Below are 23,707 nucleotides of genomic sequence, written 5' to 3' on the forward strand. Positions count from 1 at the left end.
ACAAATTTTGTTATTGGAGAGTGTACTGTTCTGTGAAATATAATTTGCTATACCAGCAGTGGTCTTTATCGAAAACTTTTAACAAAAATGTTTGTTAATACAGCAGTATTTGTTTGCCAAATGCTGCAACTAAACTTCTATTTTCGTAAGGTTTTTGCTGGTTTAAATAACCAAATGCTTTCAGTGTAGGTACGTAATAGCTCTGAACATGTATACATACATTTATCTAGGAAAAAATAATGATGAGTAAATTACTATCAGGGAGCGAATTACCATAGGTAAAAGGCCAAAATTGAAATTTTTATTATTTTGTTCAGTTACCAATTACCCTTGGCCCTGAATACGCGTTGTACGAAACTCAAAACTATAACGAATCGCTCGTATCGTATATTTAAAAATGTCATCGACTTTGAAACCTGAAGTTTCAAATGTTACCTCCTTCTCCAATATAACGGTTACGGCAAATCCATTGGTAACGCAAAATTTTACCACAACAACTGAAATCAACTGGAATGTGACCAACCAATGGAATGTCACTAGCTATTGGAATAACACTGGCTATTGGAATGGTACTGGCTATTGGAATCCTTATTATCCTATTGCAGTTCCAGTACCGGTCCAAACTCTTAGTTATGGTTACGGATATGGATATTACACCTATGCCTATATTTACTATTGTCTACTGTTGTTACTTTTGATTGCAGCATTAGTTTGCATTAAGGTTTGTTTGTTATTGGTGGCAATTCGTTGGCATTAGATTTTTTCTGAAAAATAATTATATATCTTCTTTAAAGTTGGGCATGAATCGCCGTCGACAATTGCAATTGCAAGCTGCTGCTTTACAACGAGGTAATGTTTTCAAACACACGCACATAATGATTATAAATCACTTATAACTATTTTTTAAGATTTCTTTCCACTAGGAAAGAAAGTTTAGAAAAATTAGATTAATTTTAGAAAATTTTAATTAAACTGTATTAGAAACGTAGATGTCACGCCAATATCACAAAAATAAGTAAATAATTTTAGACAATTTCAAGAAAATCTACACTCCAAAAAAAGTTTACTTGTATCCGAAGATTTTGACCTTCCCTTAAGGATTTTGGTATTGATTCCAAGCCAAAGATGCGACTTCTTTAAAATAAAGAAAAATTTTAGCGACCTATATGGCTTTAAATCTAGGACCAATAAAATTAAAATTATCATTTTCTTTTCTCGTTTTATTAATAAAGGTACTCACGTACAAACAAATGCCAGTTTAAAAATCAAAATTATAACGGATAGTTCAATGTAAAAAATGTTTTCTTAATTCCAAAAAAACTTTAAACCAAAGGCGCTAAATCCTCAAAATAAGTCTTAGCCTATATTTGAAGCGTTTTTATCTTAAATCTAAAGTTTCAATATTTCAGTTAATTTAAGAACAATTTCTTTAAATCAAAAATGTATTTCTTTAGTTTAAGGGAAATTAGGCTTAGTTCAAAGACATCCGACTTTAACGGAGGGACGCAAATTTACAAAATTTGTGTCCTAAATTTAATGAAAAAAAATTTTTAAGCAAAGATTATAAAATTTATTTTGATTAAAATTTCATTATTTTAAAGAAATTTGTCCTTAATATTTTGTAAATAAAACGGGAGCCACCGTGGTGCAATGGTTAGCATGCCCGCCTTGTATACACAAGGTCGTGGGTTCGATTCCTGCTTCGACCGAACACCAAAAAGTTTTTCAGCGGTGGATTATTCCATCTCAGTAATGCTGGTGACATTTCTGAGGGTGTCAAAGCTTCTCTAAGTGGTTTCACTGCAATGTGGAACGCCGTTCGGACTCGGCTATAAAAAGGAGGTCCCTTGTCATTGAGCTTAACATGGAATCGGGCAGCACTCAGTGATAAAAGAGAAGTTCACCAATGTGGTATCACAATGGACTGAATTGTCTAAGTGAGCCTGATACATCGGGCTGCCACCTAACCTCTCCTTGTAAATTTTGCATCCTAAAATTTAGGTTGCGTAATCTTTAATATCACGTAAATATTTTTTTCAGTGTATTAGACAAAATTATTATTTTTCACTTATTAAAGAAAATGTCGTAGTTTGAAGGAACAAATTGGAGTTCAAAATTGCAAAAATGTTTTTAGTGCCATACGAAGTTCAAGATGGACACATTAAAATTTTCAAATTTTAATAAATTCTGAACTATTTTGTGGGAGACACGAATTTAGTTAATCTTTATGTTATATTTGTGTGTAATTTTTCCTCCGTTTTAGTTAATTTAACTAAAGTACGCAAAAATTATTGAAATCATAAAAACTTTCTTAAAACATAAAAACTCCATGAAAAAAAGTTTCACTTTTTTTAGTGTATGCACTTGCTTGATCATAATTGGGCCATAAATATCCTCGGGAGGTCTCTTTCCTCCTGTGCTATGGGCGGTGGTCGAGCTCCGAAAACAGGTTTAACTTGAGTGTATGCACTTGCCGGATCTTAATTGGGCCATAACTATCCTCGGGATAATCATTAACATGGAATCGGGCAGCACTCAGTGATAAGAGAGAAGTTCACCACTGTGGTATCACAATGGACTAAATAGTCTAAGTGAGCCTGATACATCGGGCTGCCACATAACCTAACCTAACCTATCCTCGAGATGTCTCTTTCCTTCTGTGCTATGGGAGGTGGTCGAGCCCCGAGAACAGGTTTAACTTTGTAGTTTCTCACCGCTTCAGCTACAGTATCCTCATGAATCCTGTAGACGCCAGACAAACCATGCTCAATTTCCCCCACTTGTGTTTTGAAACCATACCGTCCACTGCTCCCATATTTACAATAGCCATCACACGACTGTCTCAGTTGCAACTGAGGCAAACGATCTTTGATCCCTTTTAGAAGAAGAATTCCGGCGAACGTTCGTTTTTACCAGTTTCAAGAATTCCTTGCATTGCTTTGGTTGGCCGACAACGTGCTTGGGTCGACTGGTCCTAATTTCTTTGGGATATCAAAGCATTTCTGTGTTCCTTGAAAAAAGAAAGGAAATTCCCAGATGGTCAAAATGGAAAAAATTGAAAATGTCACCCTTTTTACAATCTTTTGCAAACATAGCGTTACTTTTTCAAAATTAGCAAAAAATATTATTTTAATTGAAAGCTTATAACAAATATAAAAGAAATTTATTTAACGAGTTAAAATTCAAAAATAAAAATTGAAAAACAAATAAACTTTTCCCATAGCCGAGGGGACCAATTTTAAGAGGCTTATCAGAAGGATTCCGACCCACCTAGGATCTCAAAATTTAGCTCACTACTTGGATATTTCAATTAAAAATTAATTGGATCAAATACACCCAAAGAAATTTGTTAGAAGGGACAGCAGAAAAGTGTGCTAAAACAGCAGAAAGTCTGCTGAAAAAGGGACAGCAGTCACTGTTAGCTGAAATAGCGAACATTTCCTGCTATTTTTTAAGCTCGATTACACTAAAACATGTTTTATTTTGGCTAAAACAAATAAAAATGTCAACTTAGGAGCTATCCTAATATAATTAACACAATATTTTATGAATATCTATAGTATTTGACCAAAAATCTGAATATTTATCGAATTGGGGCATAACAGCAAACAAAATGTTTGCTGATCGTATTTAGGAGCTTGTAAGTATATTACAGAGCAAAAATATACCAAAAACTACTTTTGGTTCTTAAATATGCTTTGGGAAAAATTTTATAACCTAAAAATTGTATAAATTGTTGTTCATTAGGCCCTGAAGTACAAAAATATAATAGCAGACATCGACTGCTGTTTTTAGCATACTTTTTTCTATGAGTGTACTTTCCTGATTCCTTGTTGATGGCCAAAACTTTTGTGTAGTTTTGGCCATCAACAAGGTCCTTCAAAGTTTCGCTTTCCTACACTGAAAAAAATATTTACGTGATATTAAATATTACGCAACCTAAATTTTAAGATGCGAAATTTACAAAATATTAAGGACAAATTTCTTTAAAATAATTGAATTTTAATTAATATAAAGTTTATATACTTTTCTTTAAAATTATTTTTCATTAAATTTAGAACACAAATTTTGTAAATTTGCTTCCCTCCATTAAAGTCGCATGTCTTTGAACTAAGGCTATGTCCTTAAATTAATTGAAATATTGAAACTTTAGATTTAAGATAAAAACGCTTCAAATATAGGCTAAGACTTTAGCATCTTTGGTTTAAAGGGAGGGTTTAGCATCTTTGGTTTAAAGTTTTTTTTTTCGAATTAAGAAAAAAATTTTTACTTTGAAGTATCCGTTGTAATTTAAATTTTTAAACTGCCAGGTGGTTGTGCGTGAGTACTTTTATTAATAAACCGCAAAAAGAGAATGAAAATTTGATAAATGAGATCTGGACCCTATTTTAGTTTTATTGATCCTAGATTTAAAGCCATATAGGTCGCTAAAAATGTCTTTATTTAAAAAAAGCAGCATCTTTGGCTCGAAATCAATACCAAATCCTTAAGAAAAGGTCAAAATCTTTGGATCCAAGTAAACTATTTTTAGTGAGTGTACGATATCTCCTTCGATTTTTGTCCAGTCGTTGTATGGGATCGAAGCACTGTGCTTAGCGTTCTGGTTTTTTCAGCCAATTGAAGGCCATAATTCGTGCCAAATTCAAACAAATCCAAACAGATTTTAAAGTTTAATATTATTTCCGACTTTTATTGCTTTTGAACAATAAAATTTATTGCATTACATATTTAGCCACCCTGTATATCCGTCAAAATATAATGGACACGCTTTAAAGTTTCATTAAAAATATGCATTTTGTATATATGTAGATAAAAAAAAGTTACACATATTACATGTATAAATTTACATAAATACATATTTAACTAGATTGTTTAATAAAAAAAAGCTATGACATTTTCGTTTGTGCTACTACATCTTATCTCTCCAACTAGGCATTCAGCTTATTGTCAAAGTAACTCTTTAACAGCAGCCAATAATCCAAAATTGATTAAACCCAAATATAAATAATATAAATTTAATTTAAATATTTCCCATTTCTCTTTTAAAATGAGACCTAAGCGTTTTGATTTGGATGTTGCCAGGGATTTCTCCTCGCCAAACGATGATTTGAGGCAGCATTTGGACATGACCCAAAATGCGGTCATGCGATTTTGTGTTTGAAGAGTTGATTCAATGCCTCGAATTAAATCGTTGGTTTTCAAAATCAATAGCATTTGACGATCAACTTGTTCCAGAACATCTGAAATGTGAGGTAGAACGAGTGAGGTGTTTTGTTGTAGAGTATCTTTCTGCAAATGAAAAAAAGCACACAATGGTTAAATGTATTCCACAAGAGACATTTGTATAGCGCTTACCTCTTCATTAGTATATTTAACTTTATTGACTCCTTTCACCAGAGTTTCCCAAGGTCTTCCGGTTACCATACAAACAAATAGGCCATACAAATCGCCTTTAATTCCTAAATTTTGTGCATATTTACGCATATTCGAGCGATCCACACTCAAAATACTCATCCATAATTTCGAATAATTATAACGAAATTGATCGCTTAAATTCGCATAGAGTCCATGATCGAGTAAGATGATCTCTACACCTTTACCAGGTGGCTTGCGTACCAATATATTGCCAGGATGAGGATCACTGTGTACAAAGCCAGTGTTGAAAATCATTTCCGAATATAATTGTCCAATTTTATTCGATATTGAAAATGGATCAATATTGTTCTTCTTGATGTATTCCAAATCGTTAACCTGGCCACCTTCTATGTATTCCATAACCAAAACTCTTGGCGAACAAAAATCCCAATAAATTTGGGGGATTTTAAGCCATTTGTACTTTTTGAATTGCTCTTGGACTTTTTCAGCATTTTTACCTTCATTCAAAAAATCCAATTCAATGGGCAAATTCTTTTTAGATTCATCCACAAGCCATTGAATTTTAAAATCGGGAAATATTAGAGCCAACACCTTAACAGCTACTTCCATGGTGGCCATATCGACACGCGAATTTCCTTTCACATAGGGATGTTGTACTTTAACGGCAACCACTTCTCCTGTTTTCAATGTGGCCTTATGCACCTGAGCCAAAGAGGCTGTACCCAAGGGCTGCCTCTCGAAATTATCAAACAAATCATCGGGATTTCGCTTCAAATCTTGTCTGATCACTTTGTATAGATCTTCAATGGGATTTTGTGGAGCATTGGAATGCAATACCTTCATAGTTTGTACAAACTCTTTGGGTAATAGATAATCCAGGGCCCCAATATGTTGACCCACCTTAATGTAGACACCTTTATTAACACAAATCAATTGAAGTAAACGTTGTGCAGCTATGGTGTGTACACGACTTTTTTCTGCCTTATACTCAGCTGAATTCTTATCCCATTCGCGATAATATAATTCTCGTTTATATGTCAGGGCAACATCCACCACCGCGACTGCCGAACGTCCTAGACGAACAATTCCCAAGGCATTTAAATCATAATCATTGGTATGTAAACTTAGACCGGTTCCAATGGCACTGGCGCCCAGGACGCTGTATGTTAACACACGTCTGAACATCTTCCCTTAGATGTCAAATGGTATGGCACTTTTGTTTTGGTGTGGAGGCACTAGAGGAGTAGAAAGCAAAATGTTTTCAATAGATTATGCATAAATTAAAATATTTTAAATATTTTATGTGTGTTTGGAGGAATAGATAGTAGATTTGTTTTTACTTTGGGTTTTATTTAGCGCGATAAGTTTTATAAACGATAGACTGATGTAAAGGTTACTACTCATTAATAATCCGTATTTATCTTCCATGAAAATCTCTGAAAGGGCAAATAATGTTTAAAAAACGTAGATATAACACTGAACAAAATATTGTCGTGAGGCCAAATATTTGATGTCCTTAAAATGCGAATGCATATTTTTCTTAGCATAGAGACGCATTTCTCTAATATAAAGTTTTTTCCTTGTCCAAAAGTCGATAAACTTTTTAATGAAGTCGTGTTGTCCTTATAATTAAGTGATTTGACTTAAAAATGGGTATCATAACATGAAAACAAATTTTTGGGGTAAGGTCAAATTGAAATTGAAATGGACATGAAATCGTTGGCCTCACGACAATATTTTTTCCAGTGTAGCAGACTTTTCTGCAGCGACTACTAATAAATTTCTTTCGATGTAGCAATGCCAGATTCTCGACTTTTTGACTTTAGCAATGGTTACCTTTCATAAATTTCCGAATCAACTTGCCAACATTTTAAAATTTAAAAAAGGCGACATTCCAATTAGAGGTGTGCACGTGACACGAAATTGTCGTGAATCACGAAAAATTTCGTGACACTGATGGCAACGGCGTGAGTGTGCATGAGCGTGATTAACAAACCAAAAGTCGTGCGTGAGCGTGAATCACGAAAATAATTTATTCGTGAGTATGCTTGAGTAACCAATTTCGGAAAAATACGCTCACGAAAAAAATACCGCCCATGGACATAAAACGCTTACGAGATGAGTTCATTTACAATTTTAGTGACACCTGGGATGTTAAGAGTTTAATAACGCTCTCAATTTGAATCATGCTCATGTTTTCAAACACGTCCCTAAGGTACATTAGTCATAAAATTATTCGTGAGTCACGACGAGTCACGGTATTTTTCGTGAGTCACGACATTTCGTGCGTGAGTACAAATTTTCTTCTCGTGAGTGTGCGTGAGTGCTACCAAACAATATCGTGCCTGAGTAAGATTTTTCCGTCGTGAGTGTGCGTGAGTAAAATATTACTCACGTGCCCACCTCTAATTCAAATCTCCAATTTTTTAACATAAAATGTCGATCAAACGAAAATTCGATTTCCGAAGTTAGCTTACAAGAAGCACGCCCTACTTTTGATTAAAAACAAAAATAATTAATTTGGGCCCATTCACGTACACCAATGTCAATCGGATAGAAAAAAATTTGTTCCTCAAGAAGTGATATCTGGGGATCCCTTAATAAGGGGGCTAGTTTTTGCATGGTTGTTAGAGGACATTGACTAAAATCACATAGCAAATTTCTAGTCAAATGAAATTAGCCCCTTCGGTAGTCAAATCTAGGAATCGGTTTATATAGGGTTCCCGAGACATTCGGAGGCGCCGGTTTTTATAGGGACTATATATATAATTATGAACCAATATGGATCAATTTTTGCATGGCTGTAAGAGGACGTACTTACTAGCATTTCATACAAAATTTCAACTGGATCGGATGAAATTTGCTCAACCAAGAGGCAGCAGAAGTCAAATGAAATTAGCCCCATTCGGTAGTCAAATCTGGGAATCGGTTTATTATCTCGGGACCCCCAGATACATTCGGAGGCACCGGTTTTTATAGGGACTATAGATAATTGTGAACCGATATGGATCAATTTTTGCATGATTGTAAGAGGACGTACTTACTAGGGAGCCACTGTGGTGCAATGATTAGCATGCCCGCCTTGCATACAAAAGGTCGTGGGTTCGATTCCTGCTTCGATAGAACACCAAAACGTTTTTCAGCGGTGGATCATCCCACCTCAGTAATGCTGGTGACATTTCAGAGTGTTTCAAAGCTTCTCTAAGTAGTTTCACTGCAATGTGGAACGCCGTTCGGACTCGGCTATAAAAAGGAGGTCCCTTGTCATTGAGCTTAACATGGAATCGGGCAGCACTCAGTGATAAGAGAGAAGTTCACCACTGTGGTATCACAATGGACTGAATAGTCTAAGTGAGCCTGATATATCGGGCTGCCACCTAACCTAACCTACTAGCATTCCATACAAAATTTCAACTAGATCGTATGAAATTTGCTCCACCAAGAGGCTCCAGAAGTCAAATCTGGGGATTAGCTTATATGGTGGTTATATATAATTACGGACCGATATGGACCAATATTTCCTTGATTGTTAGAGGACGTCTACTAACATTACAGAGGAAATTTTATCTTCCAAGAGGCTCCGGAATTAAAATCTGGGGTCACTTTATATTGGGGCTATCCCCTTTGAAATACCGTCCGACCTACAACAATAACAACTACACTGAAAAAAATATTGTCATGAAAGCCAAATATATCTTCTCCTTAAAATAGAAATGGCAGTTTTGCTTATGGTAGAAGACGCATTTCTTTGATATAAAGATTTATTCCTTATCCAAAAATCAATAAACTTTTCAATTAAGTCGTTTTGTCCTTGTGTGATTCGATTTAAAAAATGGTACCTTTATATGAAAGAAAATTTCCTTCGACTAACTTTAACTTGGCTTTAATAAAACCTTTGGAACCGGGCATGCTTCATTTCTGTGTAAATTCATTTTCAAGTAGGTCAACATTATTATAATACATCCTAACCATATAGTGAAGAGTACAAATATTAAAAAGGTTAACTATATATGAACGACCTAAAATTTTATCTGACTAATAAAACCTCCTGTTCATGTATGCAAGAAAAAAATGATCAAACTCCAAAATAAAGTCAACATATGTATGCAAAACTAATGACGACCTTGAACTTGCCACTTAAAAAAAGGTTTCGCATAATTAAAATATTATGCTTAGACTCTTATAATTAGCATATGTTTTGTCTTTGTAATCGACATTTTGACTTCGAAGCTAGGTTTTATGTTTCAGGGGGTTAGACGTATTTAGCTGTAGTTCAAATACTACAATAAAACCATCATCTAGTCGCTTGAATTATAACAGAGATAATAGGCCACTTACACAGAAAACAAAATAGCTCGTACTTTATGACAAGTTTTGAACTTCATTTTAGTTAATCGCTCTTCCACCCAGTTAGTTCAAATTTCAAGAATTTTATGTAAATCTTTTAATAATTATTATTTTGATAGATTCTTTAAATTACTTTTCGTTTTAAGTCATTACTAAGTCCTATGCACATTCTCTATAAATGATTTGGCACACTGAATCTTATATATTGGCCAACAAGTTGTTTTTCTCATTTCATCTACTCTCTCATAAATTTATCCAAAGAATGCCAAACAGTGCTGTCAATATATGTTTCCAAGGATGTATGGGATTTTTCGGCGGTTTTTCAACTAGAACGTGTAATAATTATAGCTATAAACCGTTATGCATCTCGAGCAATCACGTTTATCCTTCTTGTTGCCCTGATTGGGCCGCGTGTAATTTCTTTTTGTTTCTTATTACTCGAATAAGGTCAAGCCAAACAAAAAGTTAATTGGAACAAGTATATACAGCACTAAGTTGAATAAAAACTGCGGTTTCTATAAGCCCAATAAGTAAAATCGGGAGATCGGTCTATATGGGGGCTATACCAAAATACGGACCGATACTCACAATTTTTGGCACACTTATTTGTGGTCCAACAATACCTCTAGATTTCCAATTTCAGGTAAATTGAATAAAAACTGCGGTTTCTATAAGCCCAAGAAGTAAAATCGGAAGATCAGTCTATATGGGGGCTATACCAAAACATGGACCGATAGTCACCATTTTTGGCACACCTCTTTATGGTCATAAAATACCTGTAGATTTCAAATTTCAGGAAAATTGGATAAAAACTACGATTTCTATAAGCCCAAGACCCCAAATCGGGAGGTCGGTTTATATGGGGACTATATCAAAACCTGGACCGATATAGCCCATCTTCGAACTTGACCTGCCTGCAGACAAAAGACGATTTTGTGCAAGATTGCAGCACGATTGCTTCATTATTGAAGACTGTAGCGTTATTACAACAGACAGACAGACAGCCGGACAGACGGACATCGCTATATCGTCTTAGAATTTCTCCCTGATCAAGAATATATATACTTTATATAGTCGGAAATCGATATTTCGATGTGTTACAAACGGAATGACAAACTTATTATACCCCCGTCACCATTCTATGGTGGTGGGTATAAAAAAGTTGGAAATTGTGTATCAGATTTAAATAATGTTTTGAAAACTAAATTACCAAATAAATGTTTTTGTGGGCCTGGTACTGACCATTAGAACATTATCTACTACGTTTTTCTTAAACCTACACTCAAAGCAATTATTATGTACTACAGGTAATCTGCTAAAACAGAAAAATGAGAAAACACTCCGAAAACAAGTAAATTGTTTTCTAGGAAGAATGAACTATCTCGTGCGAAAATTTAATTAAAATGTCCTCCACATTTTGAGAATTCCACAAAGCGTTGTTATGTTAAAACCAGGAAAATTTAATGCACTCTTGTACATTTTGACTACAGTTCACGAAATTACTCCCTATCATAGAAGAAAAAAATGAACTAAAAGTAAAGAAGAAAACCATTGACCCCAAAACATGACTATTTTAACCATACAGTAGTTCATTCTTAATATTGGGAATCGTACGAAAATTTTCTTTTGCTTTAGTTCAAATTGAACTTTATGTCCACATATAATTCATAAAATGTTTGAGATATATCATTTGGCTACGGGAATTTTTGAAGAAAAAATAATAAAATCTAACTAAAAACAAATAATTTTTTTTCAGTAAAAAGAACGTTAGTTTAACAACTGATTTTTTTTTGTGTATGGTTAATGGAAATTTTATATTTTTTTTCCAATAAACATATTTGGTTACGAATATGTTTAAATAATTTCTGTGCCATACGAAGTTCAAGATAGACACATATTGGTCACATTATAGAAGATTCAAACTACTTTGTGCGAAATTTGAATTTAGTATAATGTTATGCTTCATTTGGGTATATTTGTTTTCTCTTTTTTCTCTCTCATGTAACTAAAGCAAACCAAAAAATTATTAATGTGAAGGAAACCTTTTCTATTTTGAAAATTGTAAATAAAGCCGAAAATTGTAAATTTAGCGCGATAATGTGATCTATTAAGATCATTTATCACGGTTATTTTTCTTAAGTAGATAACTTAATTGGTGCTTTAAATTATTCGCCTAAAATATATATTAAAATTAATATAATATATAATAAAATTAATTGTGCTTTTACAGAGTTATTTTTGATGTTAGCGGCCAAACCCGAACTTAGTACCCACCTTAAAACATAAAAAATTTCCCTGAACAATTATGAAGTTCATTAGAGTGCGACAATTTAAAAAATATAAATTTTCAGGTTTTGATATCTCTAAAACTATGATTTTGCGACAACACATTTACTTAACAGTTTCACTTTAACCCAGATATGCCGATGGGCCGTTATATTCTGTAGCACACCAACAAGTAGATTAGAAAATGTAAAGCACTGTAAACGCAGAAACCTGAACATAACAGGTGTACTACATGTTGTACGGTCGGCATATCTGGGTTAAAATACACCCTTCTACCACCAAAAACACAAAAAAAAATCTGATTAAATCACGAAATTAATTGATCTACAAAATTTTTTAATTGAAATGTCTTCAATCACAGAAGTGGTAGTATCAGTTAAAAAATTAATTGAAAGTCAAATAAAAAATTAATTCATCTAATTAAAAAATTAATTGATACTATTAATTTTTGTGATTGATTTTTGTTTCAGTTCAAAAATTTGTTGAATCAATTAAATTTTTAATTGAATATTTTTCAAAACTCAATTAAGACCTTAAGGTGAGTACTAAGTTCGAGTTTAGCCGCTAAAATAAAAACTAAATCAGTAAAAAAAGACATAAAATTATACATATTTGTTTCATTATAACTTGATAGGGTATAGCTTAAAGCAAATTTTCACAGAGTTTGTATTCCTTAAAATGGATTATTAAAGAAAAGTAATCGTGAAGAATGACGATTTTATCGGCTAAACTCGAACTTAATACCCACCTTTAAGTGACAAAATTTTCGTGATTTTTTTTTTGTAAAATTGTATTAGTGTTTCTTCCCCATTATAATCAAAATGCGTTTTATAATTCACTGTGTATACAAATTAATTTTGTACGATTGACAACACTGTTTTCCTCTCGCTAACTCATTCATGAGTTTTTCAAAGAGGCACTCGTACAACTCTTGTTATTGTTTACATGTTTCTTTAATAAAAACTTTTAATATTTGCACTAACTTTCACTATTTACCGTAGTTTTAAATACAAGTAACAATTGATGAATGCGTTAACGCACAGAAATGAGATTCGCAACCAGAGAAACATAGCCACACTTAGGGAAAGAATGAATGATGAAATAAACGATGAATTAAATGTAAAGAATTTCACTTTTGTTTTCTTGGAGAGTGCTTTTTAATGCGTCTGTGACGTGTTCCGCATATCTATAAACATTATGTAAATGCATTGACATTGACAGTGGGGTTTTCTTTTAGATTTTCTTTAAATGCATTACTCATTTTTACCTTTTAATAGGAATATTTTTGCAAAACTGAAACAATTATATCACGTGTTAAATACGAGTTATTATTTCGACATTTTAATTTAGCTACAATGTTCCGAAACAAAATCTACCGCTCGCTAGCCGTAAATGACGTTGTGCCCCATAGGCAAGAGAATAAAGACTGTGGGGCTGAGTGAACAAGAGCAAGTATTCAGTTGAAATTATGAACAGAGCAGGTGACAACATTTGTTTTTAGTGCATGGTTATTGCTCACTCAAAGAGTTGGAAATAGCAATAGCAGATATACATGTTAACTGATAACTTATGCTGTTAGTAACATACTCAAATTATTAAATGAATTGAAAAAGAGTAAAATCTGTTAATATAATAGTTTAGAGAAAAAATCATTAACCAATGGGTAACCTAGGAAACGGATGAACGGATTTCAGAATATCAGGGCAATATAAAGACTAATTAATGTTGAAAACAGATTACGGGATTGTTTGATACACAGAAAATATACATTCATAAACTGAAATTAACTTATGTTTATTGAAAAGCAAAACTCATTTTGTTTTAGTTTACTCTTAAATACTGTTACGAAGTTTTCCCTAGTCCAATGAAATTCTATTTATTCCAAGTATGCTACTAAACGTGGGTATAAATTGCAATGGCTGTACAAATAAGTCCAATGCAGAAGACGTTTTTCATACAATTGTCAAAAAAAATAATAAGAATAAGAAAAAAGTTCAGTATGGTTAATATGGTAATAATTTGGCGCCAATAATTGTTTCTTTTCTTTTAGTTAATTTTTGTTTTCATGAGAAGGAACACTCAAAAAACAGTGAACTCACCAGCAGGGCTGTGGAGCTGGAGTCGAGCAAAATGTTGCTCGACTCCGGCTAAACTAAACTTTTTAAAACACTTCACATTTTTGTAACTAAACAAGTTTTTATGCAAATTAGTTTCCATTGCGTTATTCATTAGAGGTGTGCACGTGAGTAATAGTTTACACACGCTCACGCACACTCACGACTGAAAAATCATACTCACGCACACTCACGCACGATATTTTTTGGTAGGACTCACGCCCACTCACGAAAAGAAAATTTGTACTCACGCACACTCACGCACGAAAACGTCGTGACTCACGAAAAATATCGTGAATCTCGAACAATTTTATGATTAATTTACCTTACCGAAGTGTCTGAAAACATGAGCGAGAGTGTTATTAAACTCTTAACATCTCAGGTGTCACTAAAATTGTAATTGAATTTAACTCTTAAGCCTAGTACTAAGATTACGTTTTCGCACGAAAAACTGTTATACTCCATATAAAAAACGTTAGAGCGAAATCTTTGTTTTGAGCATTTTCAAAAACATATTTAGACAACCCTGGATTTTTCGCACGAAAAAATAGGCAGGTATATTATTTCGCATAAATAAGTTAACATCCCTGGGTTTGAGACCCTATTTACGGAGATAGATGAAGATATTCGATTTTCGCAGAAACGAACTTAGTACTAAGCATTAAGCGTTTTATGTTGGTGATCAGGAATATTTTCGTGAGTGTAATTCGTTACTCACGCACACTCACGAAGATATTATTTTCGTGACTCACGCTCACGCACGATACACTCACGTTGTTGTCATGAGCGTGACTCACGAATCACGAAAATTTTCGTGAGTCACGACAATTTCGTGTCACGTGCACACCTCTATTATTCATTCGATCAATGTACGGTATGGCTGTAAATGAAAAGCAACTTCCAATTACGGAGATCATTTTATGTTTCCTAGAATGTTAGACTAGCAGATGGGCTGAATCGATCCATTTTAATGTCCACCACCATAACAATTTATTTGAAATATTTCGAACAACCGATTTTAATTTTATAATTTTATTTTAAGACCATATACCTTTGTACATATGTCGAATATTGGCAGAAATTTTTTTCAAAATTTATTTCTATAAAAAATTTTGTCAAAATTTTATTTCTATAGAAAATTTTGTCAAAATTTTATTTCTATAGAAAATTTTGTCAAAATTTTATTTCTATAGAAAATTTTGTCAAAATTGTATTTTTATAGAAAATTTTATCAACATTTTATTTCTATAGAAAATTTTGTCAAAATTTTATTTCTATAGAAAATTTTGTCAAAATTTCATTTCTATAGAAAATTTTGTCAAAATTGTATTTCTATAGAAAATTTAGTCAAAATTTTATTTCTATAGTAATTTTTTTCAAAATTTTATTTCTATAAACAATTTAGTCAAAATTTTATTTCTATAGAAAATTTTGTCAAAATTTTATTTCTATAGAAAATTTTATCAAAATTTTATTTCTATAGAAAATTTTGTCAAAATTTTATTTATATAGAAAATTTTACAAAATTTTATTTCTATTTATAATTTTGTCAAAAATTTATTTCTATAGAAAATTTTGTCAAAATTTATTATTAATTTTTTTTAATTGTTAAATAAAATGTCGTATTTTTAAGGAAAAATTTGGAGTTGGAGAAAATTCTGAACTATTTTTTGCTCACGATGCAATTTATATAGCCTTGGAATAGGCCGTTGTCAAAATGACAAAAGGATGACGTTAGTGTACGAAAAAAAAGATGACGGTGATTTCAACAGACGGACGGACAGACATGGCTAGATCGGCTCAGAAATTCACCAGGAACCAGAATATATAATTTATAGAATCTGAGACCAATATTTCGATGTGTAACAAATGGAATGATAATGTTAGTCTACGCCCCATCCTATGATGGATGGTACAATAAGAGAAAAACATGACCAAAATGAAATAATAATTACGAATTTCGACAAAGTACTTCAGAATTTACTAAAATTTTTAAAAATATTCCAAAAATGCATACATCTTGAACAGCGTATGGACGTAAAGACACATGAAAAAGAGCAAACAATTATTTATATCAGGGAACCACCGTGGTCCAATGGTTAGCATGTCCGCCTTGCATACACAGGGTCGTGGGTTCAAACCCACTTTCGACCAAACACCAAAAAGTTTTTCAGCGGTGGATTATTCCCACAGTAATGCTGGTGACATTTCTGAGTGTTTCAAAGCTTCTCTAAGTGGTTTCACTGCAATGTGGAACGCCGTTCGAACTCGGCTATAAATAGGAGACCCCTTATCATTGAGCTTAACATAGAATCGGGCAGTACTCAGTGATAAGAGGGAAGTTCACCACTATGGCATCACAATGCACTGAATAGTCGTAAGTGAGCCTGAAATATCGGGCTGCCACTATACCTAACCTAACCATTATTTATATCAGGATTCACTTTTTTATGGCAATTTGAATTAGGAAAAAAAAGTAAAACATTCTCGAAATTGATTGCAAACTATGAAGGACACTGTCATAGATTTTGGATCCTGTATCCGTCGCAATATTAAGAATTAACAATAATGTTGGAATTACACTATCATTTGTATGAAAAGATAATGGGGGAAAAAGTAGTTTAACGCCAAGGCAACATATTTTTTGCGAAACGAAAACGCCCTTCGTGTACGAGTACATGAAAACACGTGTTCATACTTCTCCTACGCTTTCCCTATCCCATAGCTAGAGGTGTGCGACCACTCTAGCCACGTGCTCCAACCTTTCCTCCTCCACAGCTAGAGGTGTGCGACCACTGTAGCCACGTGCTCCAACCTTTCCTCCTAGCCGCGTGTTCCTACCTTTCTCTACTCCACAGCTAGAGGTGCGCGACCAATCTAGCCACGTGCTCCTTTTTCTACTCCACTGCTAGAGGTGTGCGACCACTCTAGCCACGTGCTCCAACCTTTCCTCCTAGCCACGTGCTCCAACCTTTTCTCCTAGCCACGTGTTCCTACCTTTCTTCGTTTCTCTACTCCACAGCTAGAGGTGTGCGACCACTCTAGCCACGTGCTCCAACCTTTCCTCCTAGCCACGTGCTCCTACTTCTCCCTCCTCCTTTCTCTACTCCACAGCTAGAGGTGTGCGACCACTCTAGCCACGTGCTCCTACCTTTCTCTACTCCACAGCTAGAGGTGTGCGACCACTCTCGCCACGTGCTCCAACCTTTGCTCCTAGCCACGTGCTCTTACTTCTCCCTCCTCCTTTCCTATCCCACAACTAGAGGTGTGCGACCACTCTAGTCACGTGTTCTACTTCTCCGTACTCCTTTTCCATCCCACAGCTAGAGGTGTGCGACCACTCTAGCCACGTGTTCCTACTTCTCCTCCTTCCCTATCCTTTAACTAGAGGTGTGCGACCACTATAGCCCCGCGCTCCTATATTTCCTCTATCCTCCCCCCCCCCATAGCTAGAGGTGTGCGACATCTCTAGCCACGTGTTCCCCCTTTTCTTTCATCCTTACCTTCCCCTCAGCAAATCCAGCCCGTGTACCTCTATCTACCCATAGTCCTGCCCAGTTCCCGACTAGAGGTGTACATGATCACTCTAGCCCGCTGTACCTCATCTACTAATACTCCGCAACGCCGCCAGCCACGTGGTTCTCCAACCAACATTCCTTTCCCAGCCAAACCCTGTCAGCCAGCATTCTGGGAGCCGCCTATCCAACACCAAGGACCGACGAGTCTCGGCGCACGCAGTCGATACATCACTGCCTCTACCATTCCAAACTAGTATTAAGCTAAACTTCTCTAAACTGCACAATAAAGGTAACTCCACTGAAACATAAACCCCGTCTTCTTCTTTCCCCTGTCCAAAAATAAATATTTTCTGTGACGTACCCTGGCCACCGAGAGCTTTACTCCAGCCAATAGTAGGAAAATCCGTCGTTACATGCTTCATCTTTTTCAGCTGTTTGCTGTTTTACCAGACTTTTCTGCCGTATTTACTACAAAAAATTTTTTGAATGCATCATTACCCTGCTTCGGATACCCATATAGCCCTTTAACCTTTAAATTTTCTGATATGTCTACTAACAATATTTTTGAGTGTACTTATATATAATACTCACTTTTATTTTTATTTACAGCTCGTCAACACTCTGATAATGCTGCTAACACCAATACCGTAAATTCCGATACTACTTGTCAAATGGAAGCTGGCGCCAAAGTTGCAGATTGTCCACCAGCATACGATGATATCGTTCAGCCCCCATTAGATGTCAAGCAACCGTGTCAAGAAGTCGCAACCGGATCAACTGCCAATCAAAGTAGCAATGCTATTTCTACCATTACAATTGACACAAATATTCCTAGCAATGTTGCGAACACCATGGCCAGTGAGAACTCCAAGGACCCTAGTATAGTCTAGGAATAATCAATCACAATATATATATTTTTTAAATTTTATTCAAAACAAAAAAATACCGTTATTTGAAGACTTACCAATTGTTGTTGTCTCTTAACTATATATATTGTTGAAGTCATTTAGACTTCTATGTGCTCCACGATTACCTTTCTCGGCCGAAATACTGTCATTTTTATACAACATTTATTTTTCATTATTATGTCTATCACAAAATAAACAAATAATTTTTTATAATAAATTAAGATTTGAAGAAATTTAATGTACCAACATTTATCAGCATCCTTGTAGAATTGTAAACTATGTAATTTTGTATAACAATGGTCCCCTTAAAATGAAAATAAAAAAATATTATTGCTTTTCATATAAATTTGTGTGTAAAATATTTACTTTTCTAATATACATGAGCAAGCAATGTGATTTTTATATAGTGTAACGAGCCAATTGCTCCTACATATTTCTTTGCATTTAATTTAATTATCCCCATACCCACTTCGTACCACTGTTCCTACTTACGTGCTCTGCGTCACTGTACGTATATGCATTGCTATCATTACTTGGGTAAAGGTTGAAGGTTGAGTTACATACCATGCGTTAATACGTCCGTTGATTGAAGAGTTGAATTTTCTCTTTGAAAACAACAGTTTCGTTAGAGTGCTTCAAACTGAAAAATATCGACCCTTCCATCAACGCACGTATTAATGCATAATATGTAACTCAGCCTTAAGGAACAAGTGATACAGAAGAAAGGTTACTTCGACCAATCGACGTTGATAACTTATAAGTTGGGAATTCTCATTTGGTTGCGGTCACTACCGACTTAAGAATGCGGGCTTGTCGGGACGATGGCATGAATCACCCGAAGCTTGACAAGTAGTAAAGCGTAGTACCACCCACCTAACGCGGTTTGTCCGTTTCCGCAATTTGTTCGCTATGGCAGTTCGGCTATTTTCGCGGTTCGTCCGCTTCAGCGATACGTTCCCTTCCGCAGTTCGGCTGTTTCAAGGGTTCGTCCCCTTCCGCGATTTGTTCGCTTCAGCAGTTCGGTTGCTACCGCGGTTCGTGCGCTTCAGCGATTCTTTCGCTTCCGCAGTTTGGCTGCTTCAGCGGTTCGTCCGCTTCCGCGATTCGTTCGCTTCAGCAGTTCGGCTACTTCCGAGGTTCGTCCGCTTTCCTCTAGTGCTAGCATAGCCGAACCCTCTCATTTCCCTCTTCTCGTTACAGGGATTGAACCATCACCATCACATCTCTGACAGGGATGATAAATGATGACGAAAAAGTACTAAAAATGTATTAAAAATGTACATCTCGAAGCCAAAAGGTGCTAAAATGACATAATATCAACATTGAAGACTATTGTAAAAGTATATGTATATTTAAATCTAGACTTTTTAAGATATTTTTTTAGATTTTCTAAAAAAAATATTTTGCAAAATTTTATATCTATAAAATTTTGTCAAAAAATTTTTTGCCAAAGAGGAAGTACGTAGAGAACTTGCTTTACAGAGCTCACGGTTCTGAATCTGCAATAGAATCACTACCAACAACTAATTGAAATGATCAGATCCGCCGGTTTTTTGCTCAAGAAGATAACTTCAAATCGGTCTGAAATACTCGATTCCAATGGAACGCCCATGACTATCGCTTTCGATTTCCAAACGTCCGATTCTATAAATTATTTGATCCTGCAGGGTGGATCTCACCGATTATAATTCAAGCTAAAATTCTATTACAGCCAATTATGGCTAGAGGGGACTGGATGGGAAAATGAAAATGTTAAACCAAATCTCTGGTAAAATGGAATCATTTCCAATTAAAAAGTTAATTGAAGTTGAATTTTTTTCAATTAATAAATTAATTGACACAATTAACTTTTTAATCAAATTCGGAAGACTAAGTCACTTAAAAAAGTGGTGAACATTTTTTTTTAATTTTTAATTAAAAATGTATTTTAAACAATCAATGGTTATACCACATAAAAACTCTTTGACAATTCAGATAGTAGTTGAAAATAGTTACCTTTTTTAATTAAAAAAATAATTGAGTTTTGCAATCAACATCAATTAAAAAATTAATTGAAATTTGCTAATAAAATCAATTAATTTTTTAATCAAGAATTTTTTCTATGCCCAATTAAAACTGTGATTGATATTATCATTTTCGTGACATTTCATTTAAAAAATTAATTGGATCAATCAATTTCGTGATTCAATCCGAAAAAAAGTTTTTGTGTGTACTCTATACTTCGCTTATCAAAATCCCTCGATGGGTAGACTTTGGCCCACTGTATAGGACTTAAACCAGTTTCCCGACTAATACCGTTTCCCGATCAATGACCTAGGTTAGGTTAGGTTATAGTGGCAGTCCGATTAAGATTCAGGCTCACTTAGACTATTCAGTCCATTGTGATATCAATGACCTAAGTCTATAGTCTTTAACGAAAGTCCCCCAAAGATTCGAAGAGTAGAAACAAAACTTATTGAGGCTGAAGAGGATTTGTTAGCTAGATTTTCTTATTGGGCTCAAGCAAATTTTCGAAAAGTCGACTAGGTATTACATCTGCAGTAATCTCACAGTATATATGATATATGCAGTACTGCAAGCTGTATATATCATATATACCCAGCAAAAACATTTGGAAGTTCTTCCAAAGACACAACTTTAAAAGCACTTCCAGAAGATGCACTCCCAATGATGTTCTTTATTTTAGCTACCCAGGAAGTTCTTTTAATTAAATTTTTTATATTGGTTTTTTCATACTTTTAGTGGATAATTTTAACTTTTTTTGTTTCAAATTGTTTAAAAACAGAGTAAGAATTCATAAAATGGTACACATTATTTAAATTTTGTCGATAAAAATGCTACATCCAATCTGAAAAAATTTTGAATTTTTGAAAATATTTGAGGTCAAACTTTTCCGACAAACGTTAGAATCCATTAAAAATTATAAAAGATTATAAAAATTATTTATTTGACAAAATATCACAGAATTTTTTAATTTACATCCAAAACATTGAATTCGGATCACACCTAAAGAAGTGACGAAAATTCAGTGCAACGGCTGTCTAAATGGAGGACTTCTGTCCTATGACAAGCCCATGTTAAATTCATCGCTTCTGCGTCAATTTTGCACCACTTCCGGATCCAAAAAGAACATTTTCATTACTTTTTTGGCGACGCTCTTTTTGCTGGGTACATTATATTTTATTACAAGCAGAGAATAATTTGATGATGAGGTCGATTCGTGGTGAAATTCACGAAAGTTTTTCCAATTAAAATTTTAGTTGAGTTTTAAAAAATGTTCAATTAAAAATTTAATTGACTCAACAAATTTTTTAATAGAAACAAAAATTAATAGTATCAATTCATTTTTTAATTGACCTTCAATTAATTTTTTAATTGATACTATCAATTCTGTGATTGAAGATATTTCAATGAAAAAAAAATTGGATCAATTAATTTCGTGACAAGGATCGGGATGCAAGGTGGTCAATCCAGCACAAGAAGAAGACCCACGCGAATTTAATAAATAAAGAAATATGTAGTTTGTGCTATATTTATGGTATTCCTGATTTAAAGCTTTTCCAAGTTCTAGAGATTCGTTCACATACAAATCCAACTTCCTTTTGTTTCTCCATTCAAAATTTTTTATTAATTCAGGCCTAGTTAGGTTGGATCTATCGAAACATCTTAGTCTGAACTCTTAGTATAGGACATGAAGCCATAAAATGATATTTTTGTCTTCGGCTTCATCGGTGTTGTACATTGAGAATTTTCTGGAAACTGTTTAATTTTAGGCCCAATAATAGCGTATGGTGGTGTAAAATCTGGGAGTTTCAAATTACTTTTTATGAGATACCTTAGAAGTTTATCCACGGCATCAAATTGCTCATATCCCCAAACTTGAGCTCCATAGGTGTGAACGGATTAGAGCTCGACCGAAGGGTTTTTTTTTGTTTTTGGCCAAAGACGAAGCCGATATTCGGCCAAAAAGCTATATTCCGCCGAAGCCGATTATTTTCCTCAAATTTGTAATTTAGGAAATTTGGTGTATTTTAGTTCAATATTAGAATATTTTTTAAACAAATGCATAAATACAATATTTTTTATAATTTTTTTACGTATTAGTTTTATTGGGTGTTTTGACTGAGACAAATTCAACACTTGGACAATTCAATATCAAAACAAGTATATAAAGCAGTAAGTTCGGCCGGGCCGAATCTTAAATACCCACCACCATGAATCAAATATTACAGTTTCCTATGAAAATTTCAGGGGGATTTGGTGACAAGCAGATCAGTTCAACCAGTACACTTCCCGAAGATAAATTCAAAGATTTTACCTATGAAGACTAGATCAGATTCTGGATTTATAAGAACCATATTTGTTTGAGTTTTAGAGGAATCATAAACATCGTGTGAAAGTGTGCAAGAAAATGAAATGAAAATGAAATAACGCCCTGATTTAAAATCTAACATCTGTAGTTTTGTACCCCCATTATTTAAATGATTACCAGAAGTAAAATCTGGAAACTACAATTCAGTTTCAAGCAATTTTCATTATCAGTGCACATGGACCGATATTCACCATTTTCGGCACACCTCTTTATGTTCCTAAAATACTTCTAGATTTAAAATTTCATGCAAATTTGATAAAAACTATGGTTTCTAAAATCCCAAGAAGTAAAATCGGGGGATCGGTCTATTTCGGAGATAAACCAAAACATGGACCAATACACGCCATTTTCGGCTCTCATATTTAAGGTCCTAAAATACCTGTAGATTTCTCATTTCAGGCAAATTGGATAAAAACTACGGATTCTAGAAGCCTAAAAAAATAAAATCATTTCTTGCACACTTATTTGTATTCCTAAAAACCTCCAGATTTTCGATTTCAGGCAAAGTGGACAACAATTACGGTTTCTAGAAGCCCAAAAAGTAATATCGGGAGATCGGTCTATCTGATGGCTATATCAAAACATGGACCTATACTGACCATTTTCGGCATACCTTTTTATGGTCCTAAAATACCTATAGATTTCCAATTTGAGGCGAGTTGGATAAAAACTACGGTTTCTATAAGCCCAAGAATAAAATCTGGAGATCGGTCTATATGGGGGCTATATAAAAACATGGTCCGATACTCATCATTTTCAGCACACCTCTTTAGGGTTTTAAAATAC

General features: G+C 34.2%; 2 protein-coding genes across 3 annotated transcripts in view; one reads left to right on the forward strand and one right to left on the reverse strand.

The window, feature by feature from the left end:
• Nucleotides 1-18,895, forward strand: part of LOC142238766 (uncharacterized) — a 36,014-nt gene extending 17,119 nt beyond the window's left edge. The window contains exons 1-2 of one of the 2 annotated variants that reach the window (XM_075310491.1): nt 698-849; nt 18,251-18,895. In XM_075310491.1, the coding sequence (XP_075166606.1) occupies nt 801-849; nt 18,251-18,531 (330 nt within the window). In that variant the 5' untranslated portion in view covers nt 698-800 and the 3' untranslated portion in view covers nt 18,532-18,895. Of the gene's footprint in view, nt 1-697; nt 850-18,250 lie in introns of those variants that run through there. The other variant, XM_075310490.1, reaches the window with a different exon arrangement.
• Nucleotides 4,769-13,437, reverse strand: Adck1 (aarF domain containing kinase 1). Its single transcript, XM_075310890.1, has 3 exons — nt 13,277-13,437; nt 5,356-6,611; nt 4,769-5,289 (listed from the first exon to the last, which is right to left on the reverse strand). Exons 2-3 carry the CDS (start codon nt 6,559-6,561, stop codon nt 4,948-4,950), a joined length of 1,548 nt encoding a protein of 515 aa, XP_075167005.1. The 5' UTR covers nt 6,562-6,611; nt 13,277-13,437; the 3' UTR covers nt 4,769-4,947.
• Nucleotides 18,896-23,707: the final 4,812 nt, after the last annotated feature.

The sequence above is a fragment of the Haematobia irritans genome, chromosome 5 (assembly GCF_050003625.1).
Source record: "Haematobia irritans isolate KBUSLIRL chromosome 5, ASM5000362v1, whole genome shotgun sequence".
In the NCBI taxonomy this organism is placed as follows: domain Eukaryota; kingdom Metazoa; phylum Arthropoda; class Insecta; order Diptera; family Muscidae; genus Haematobia; species Haematobia irritans.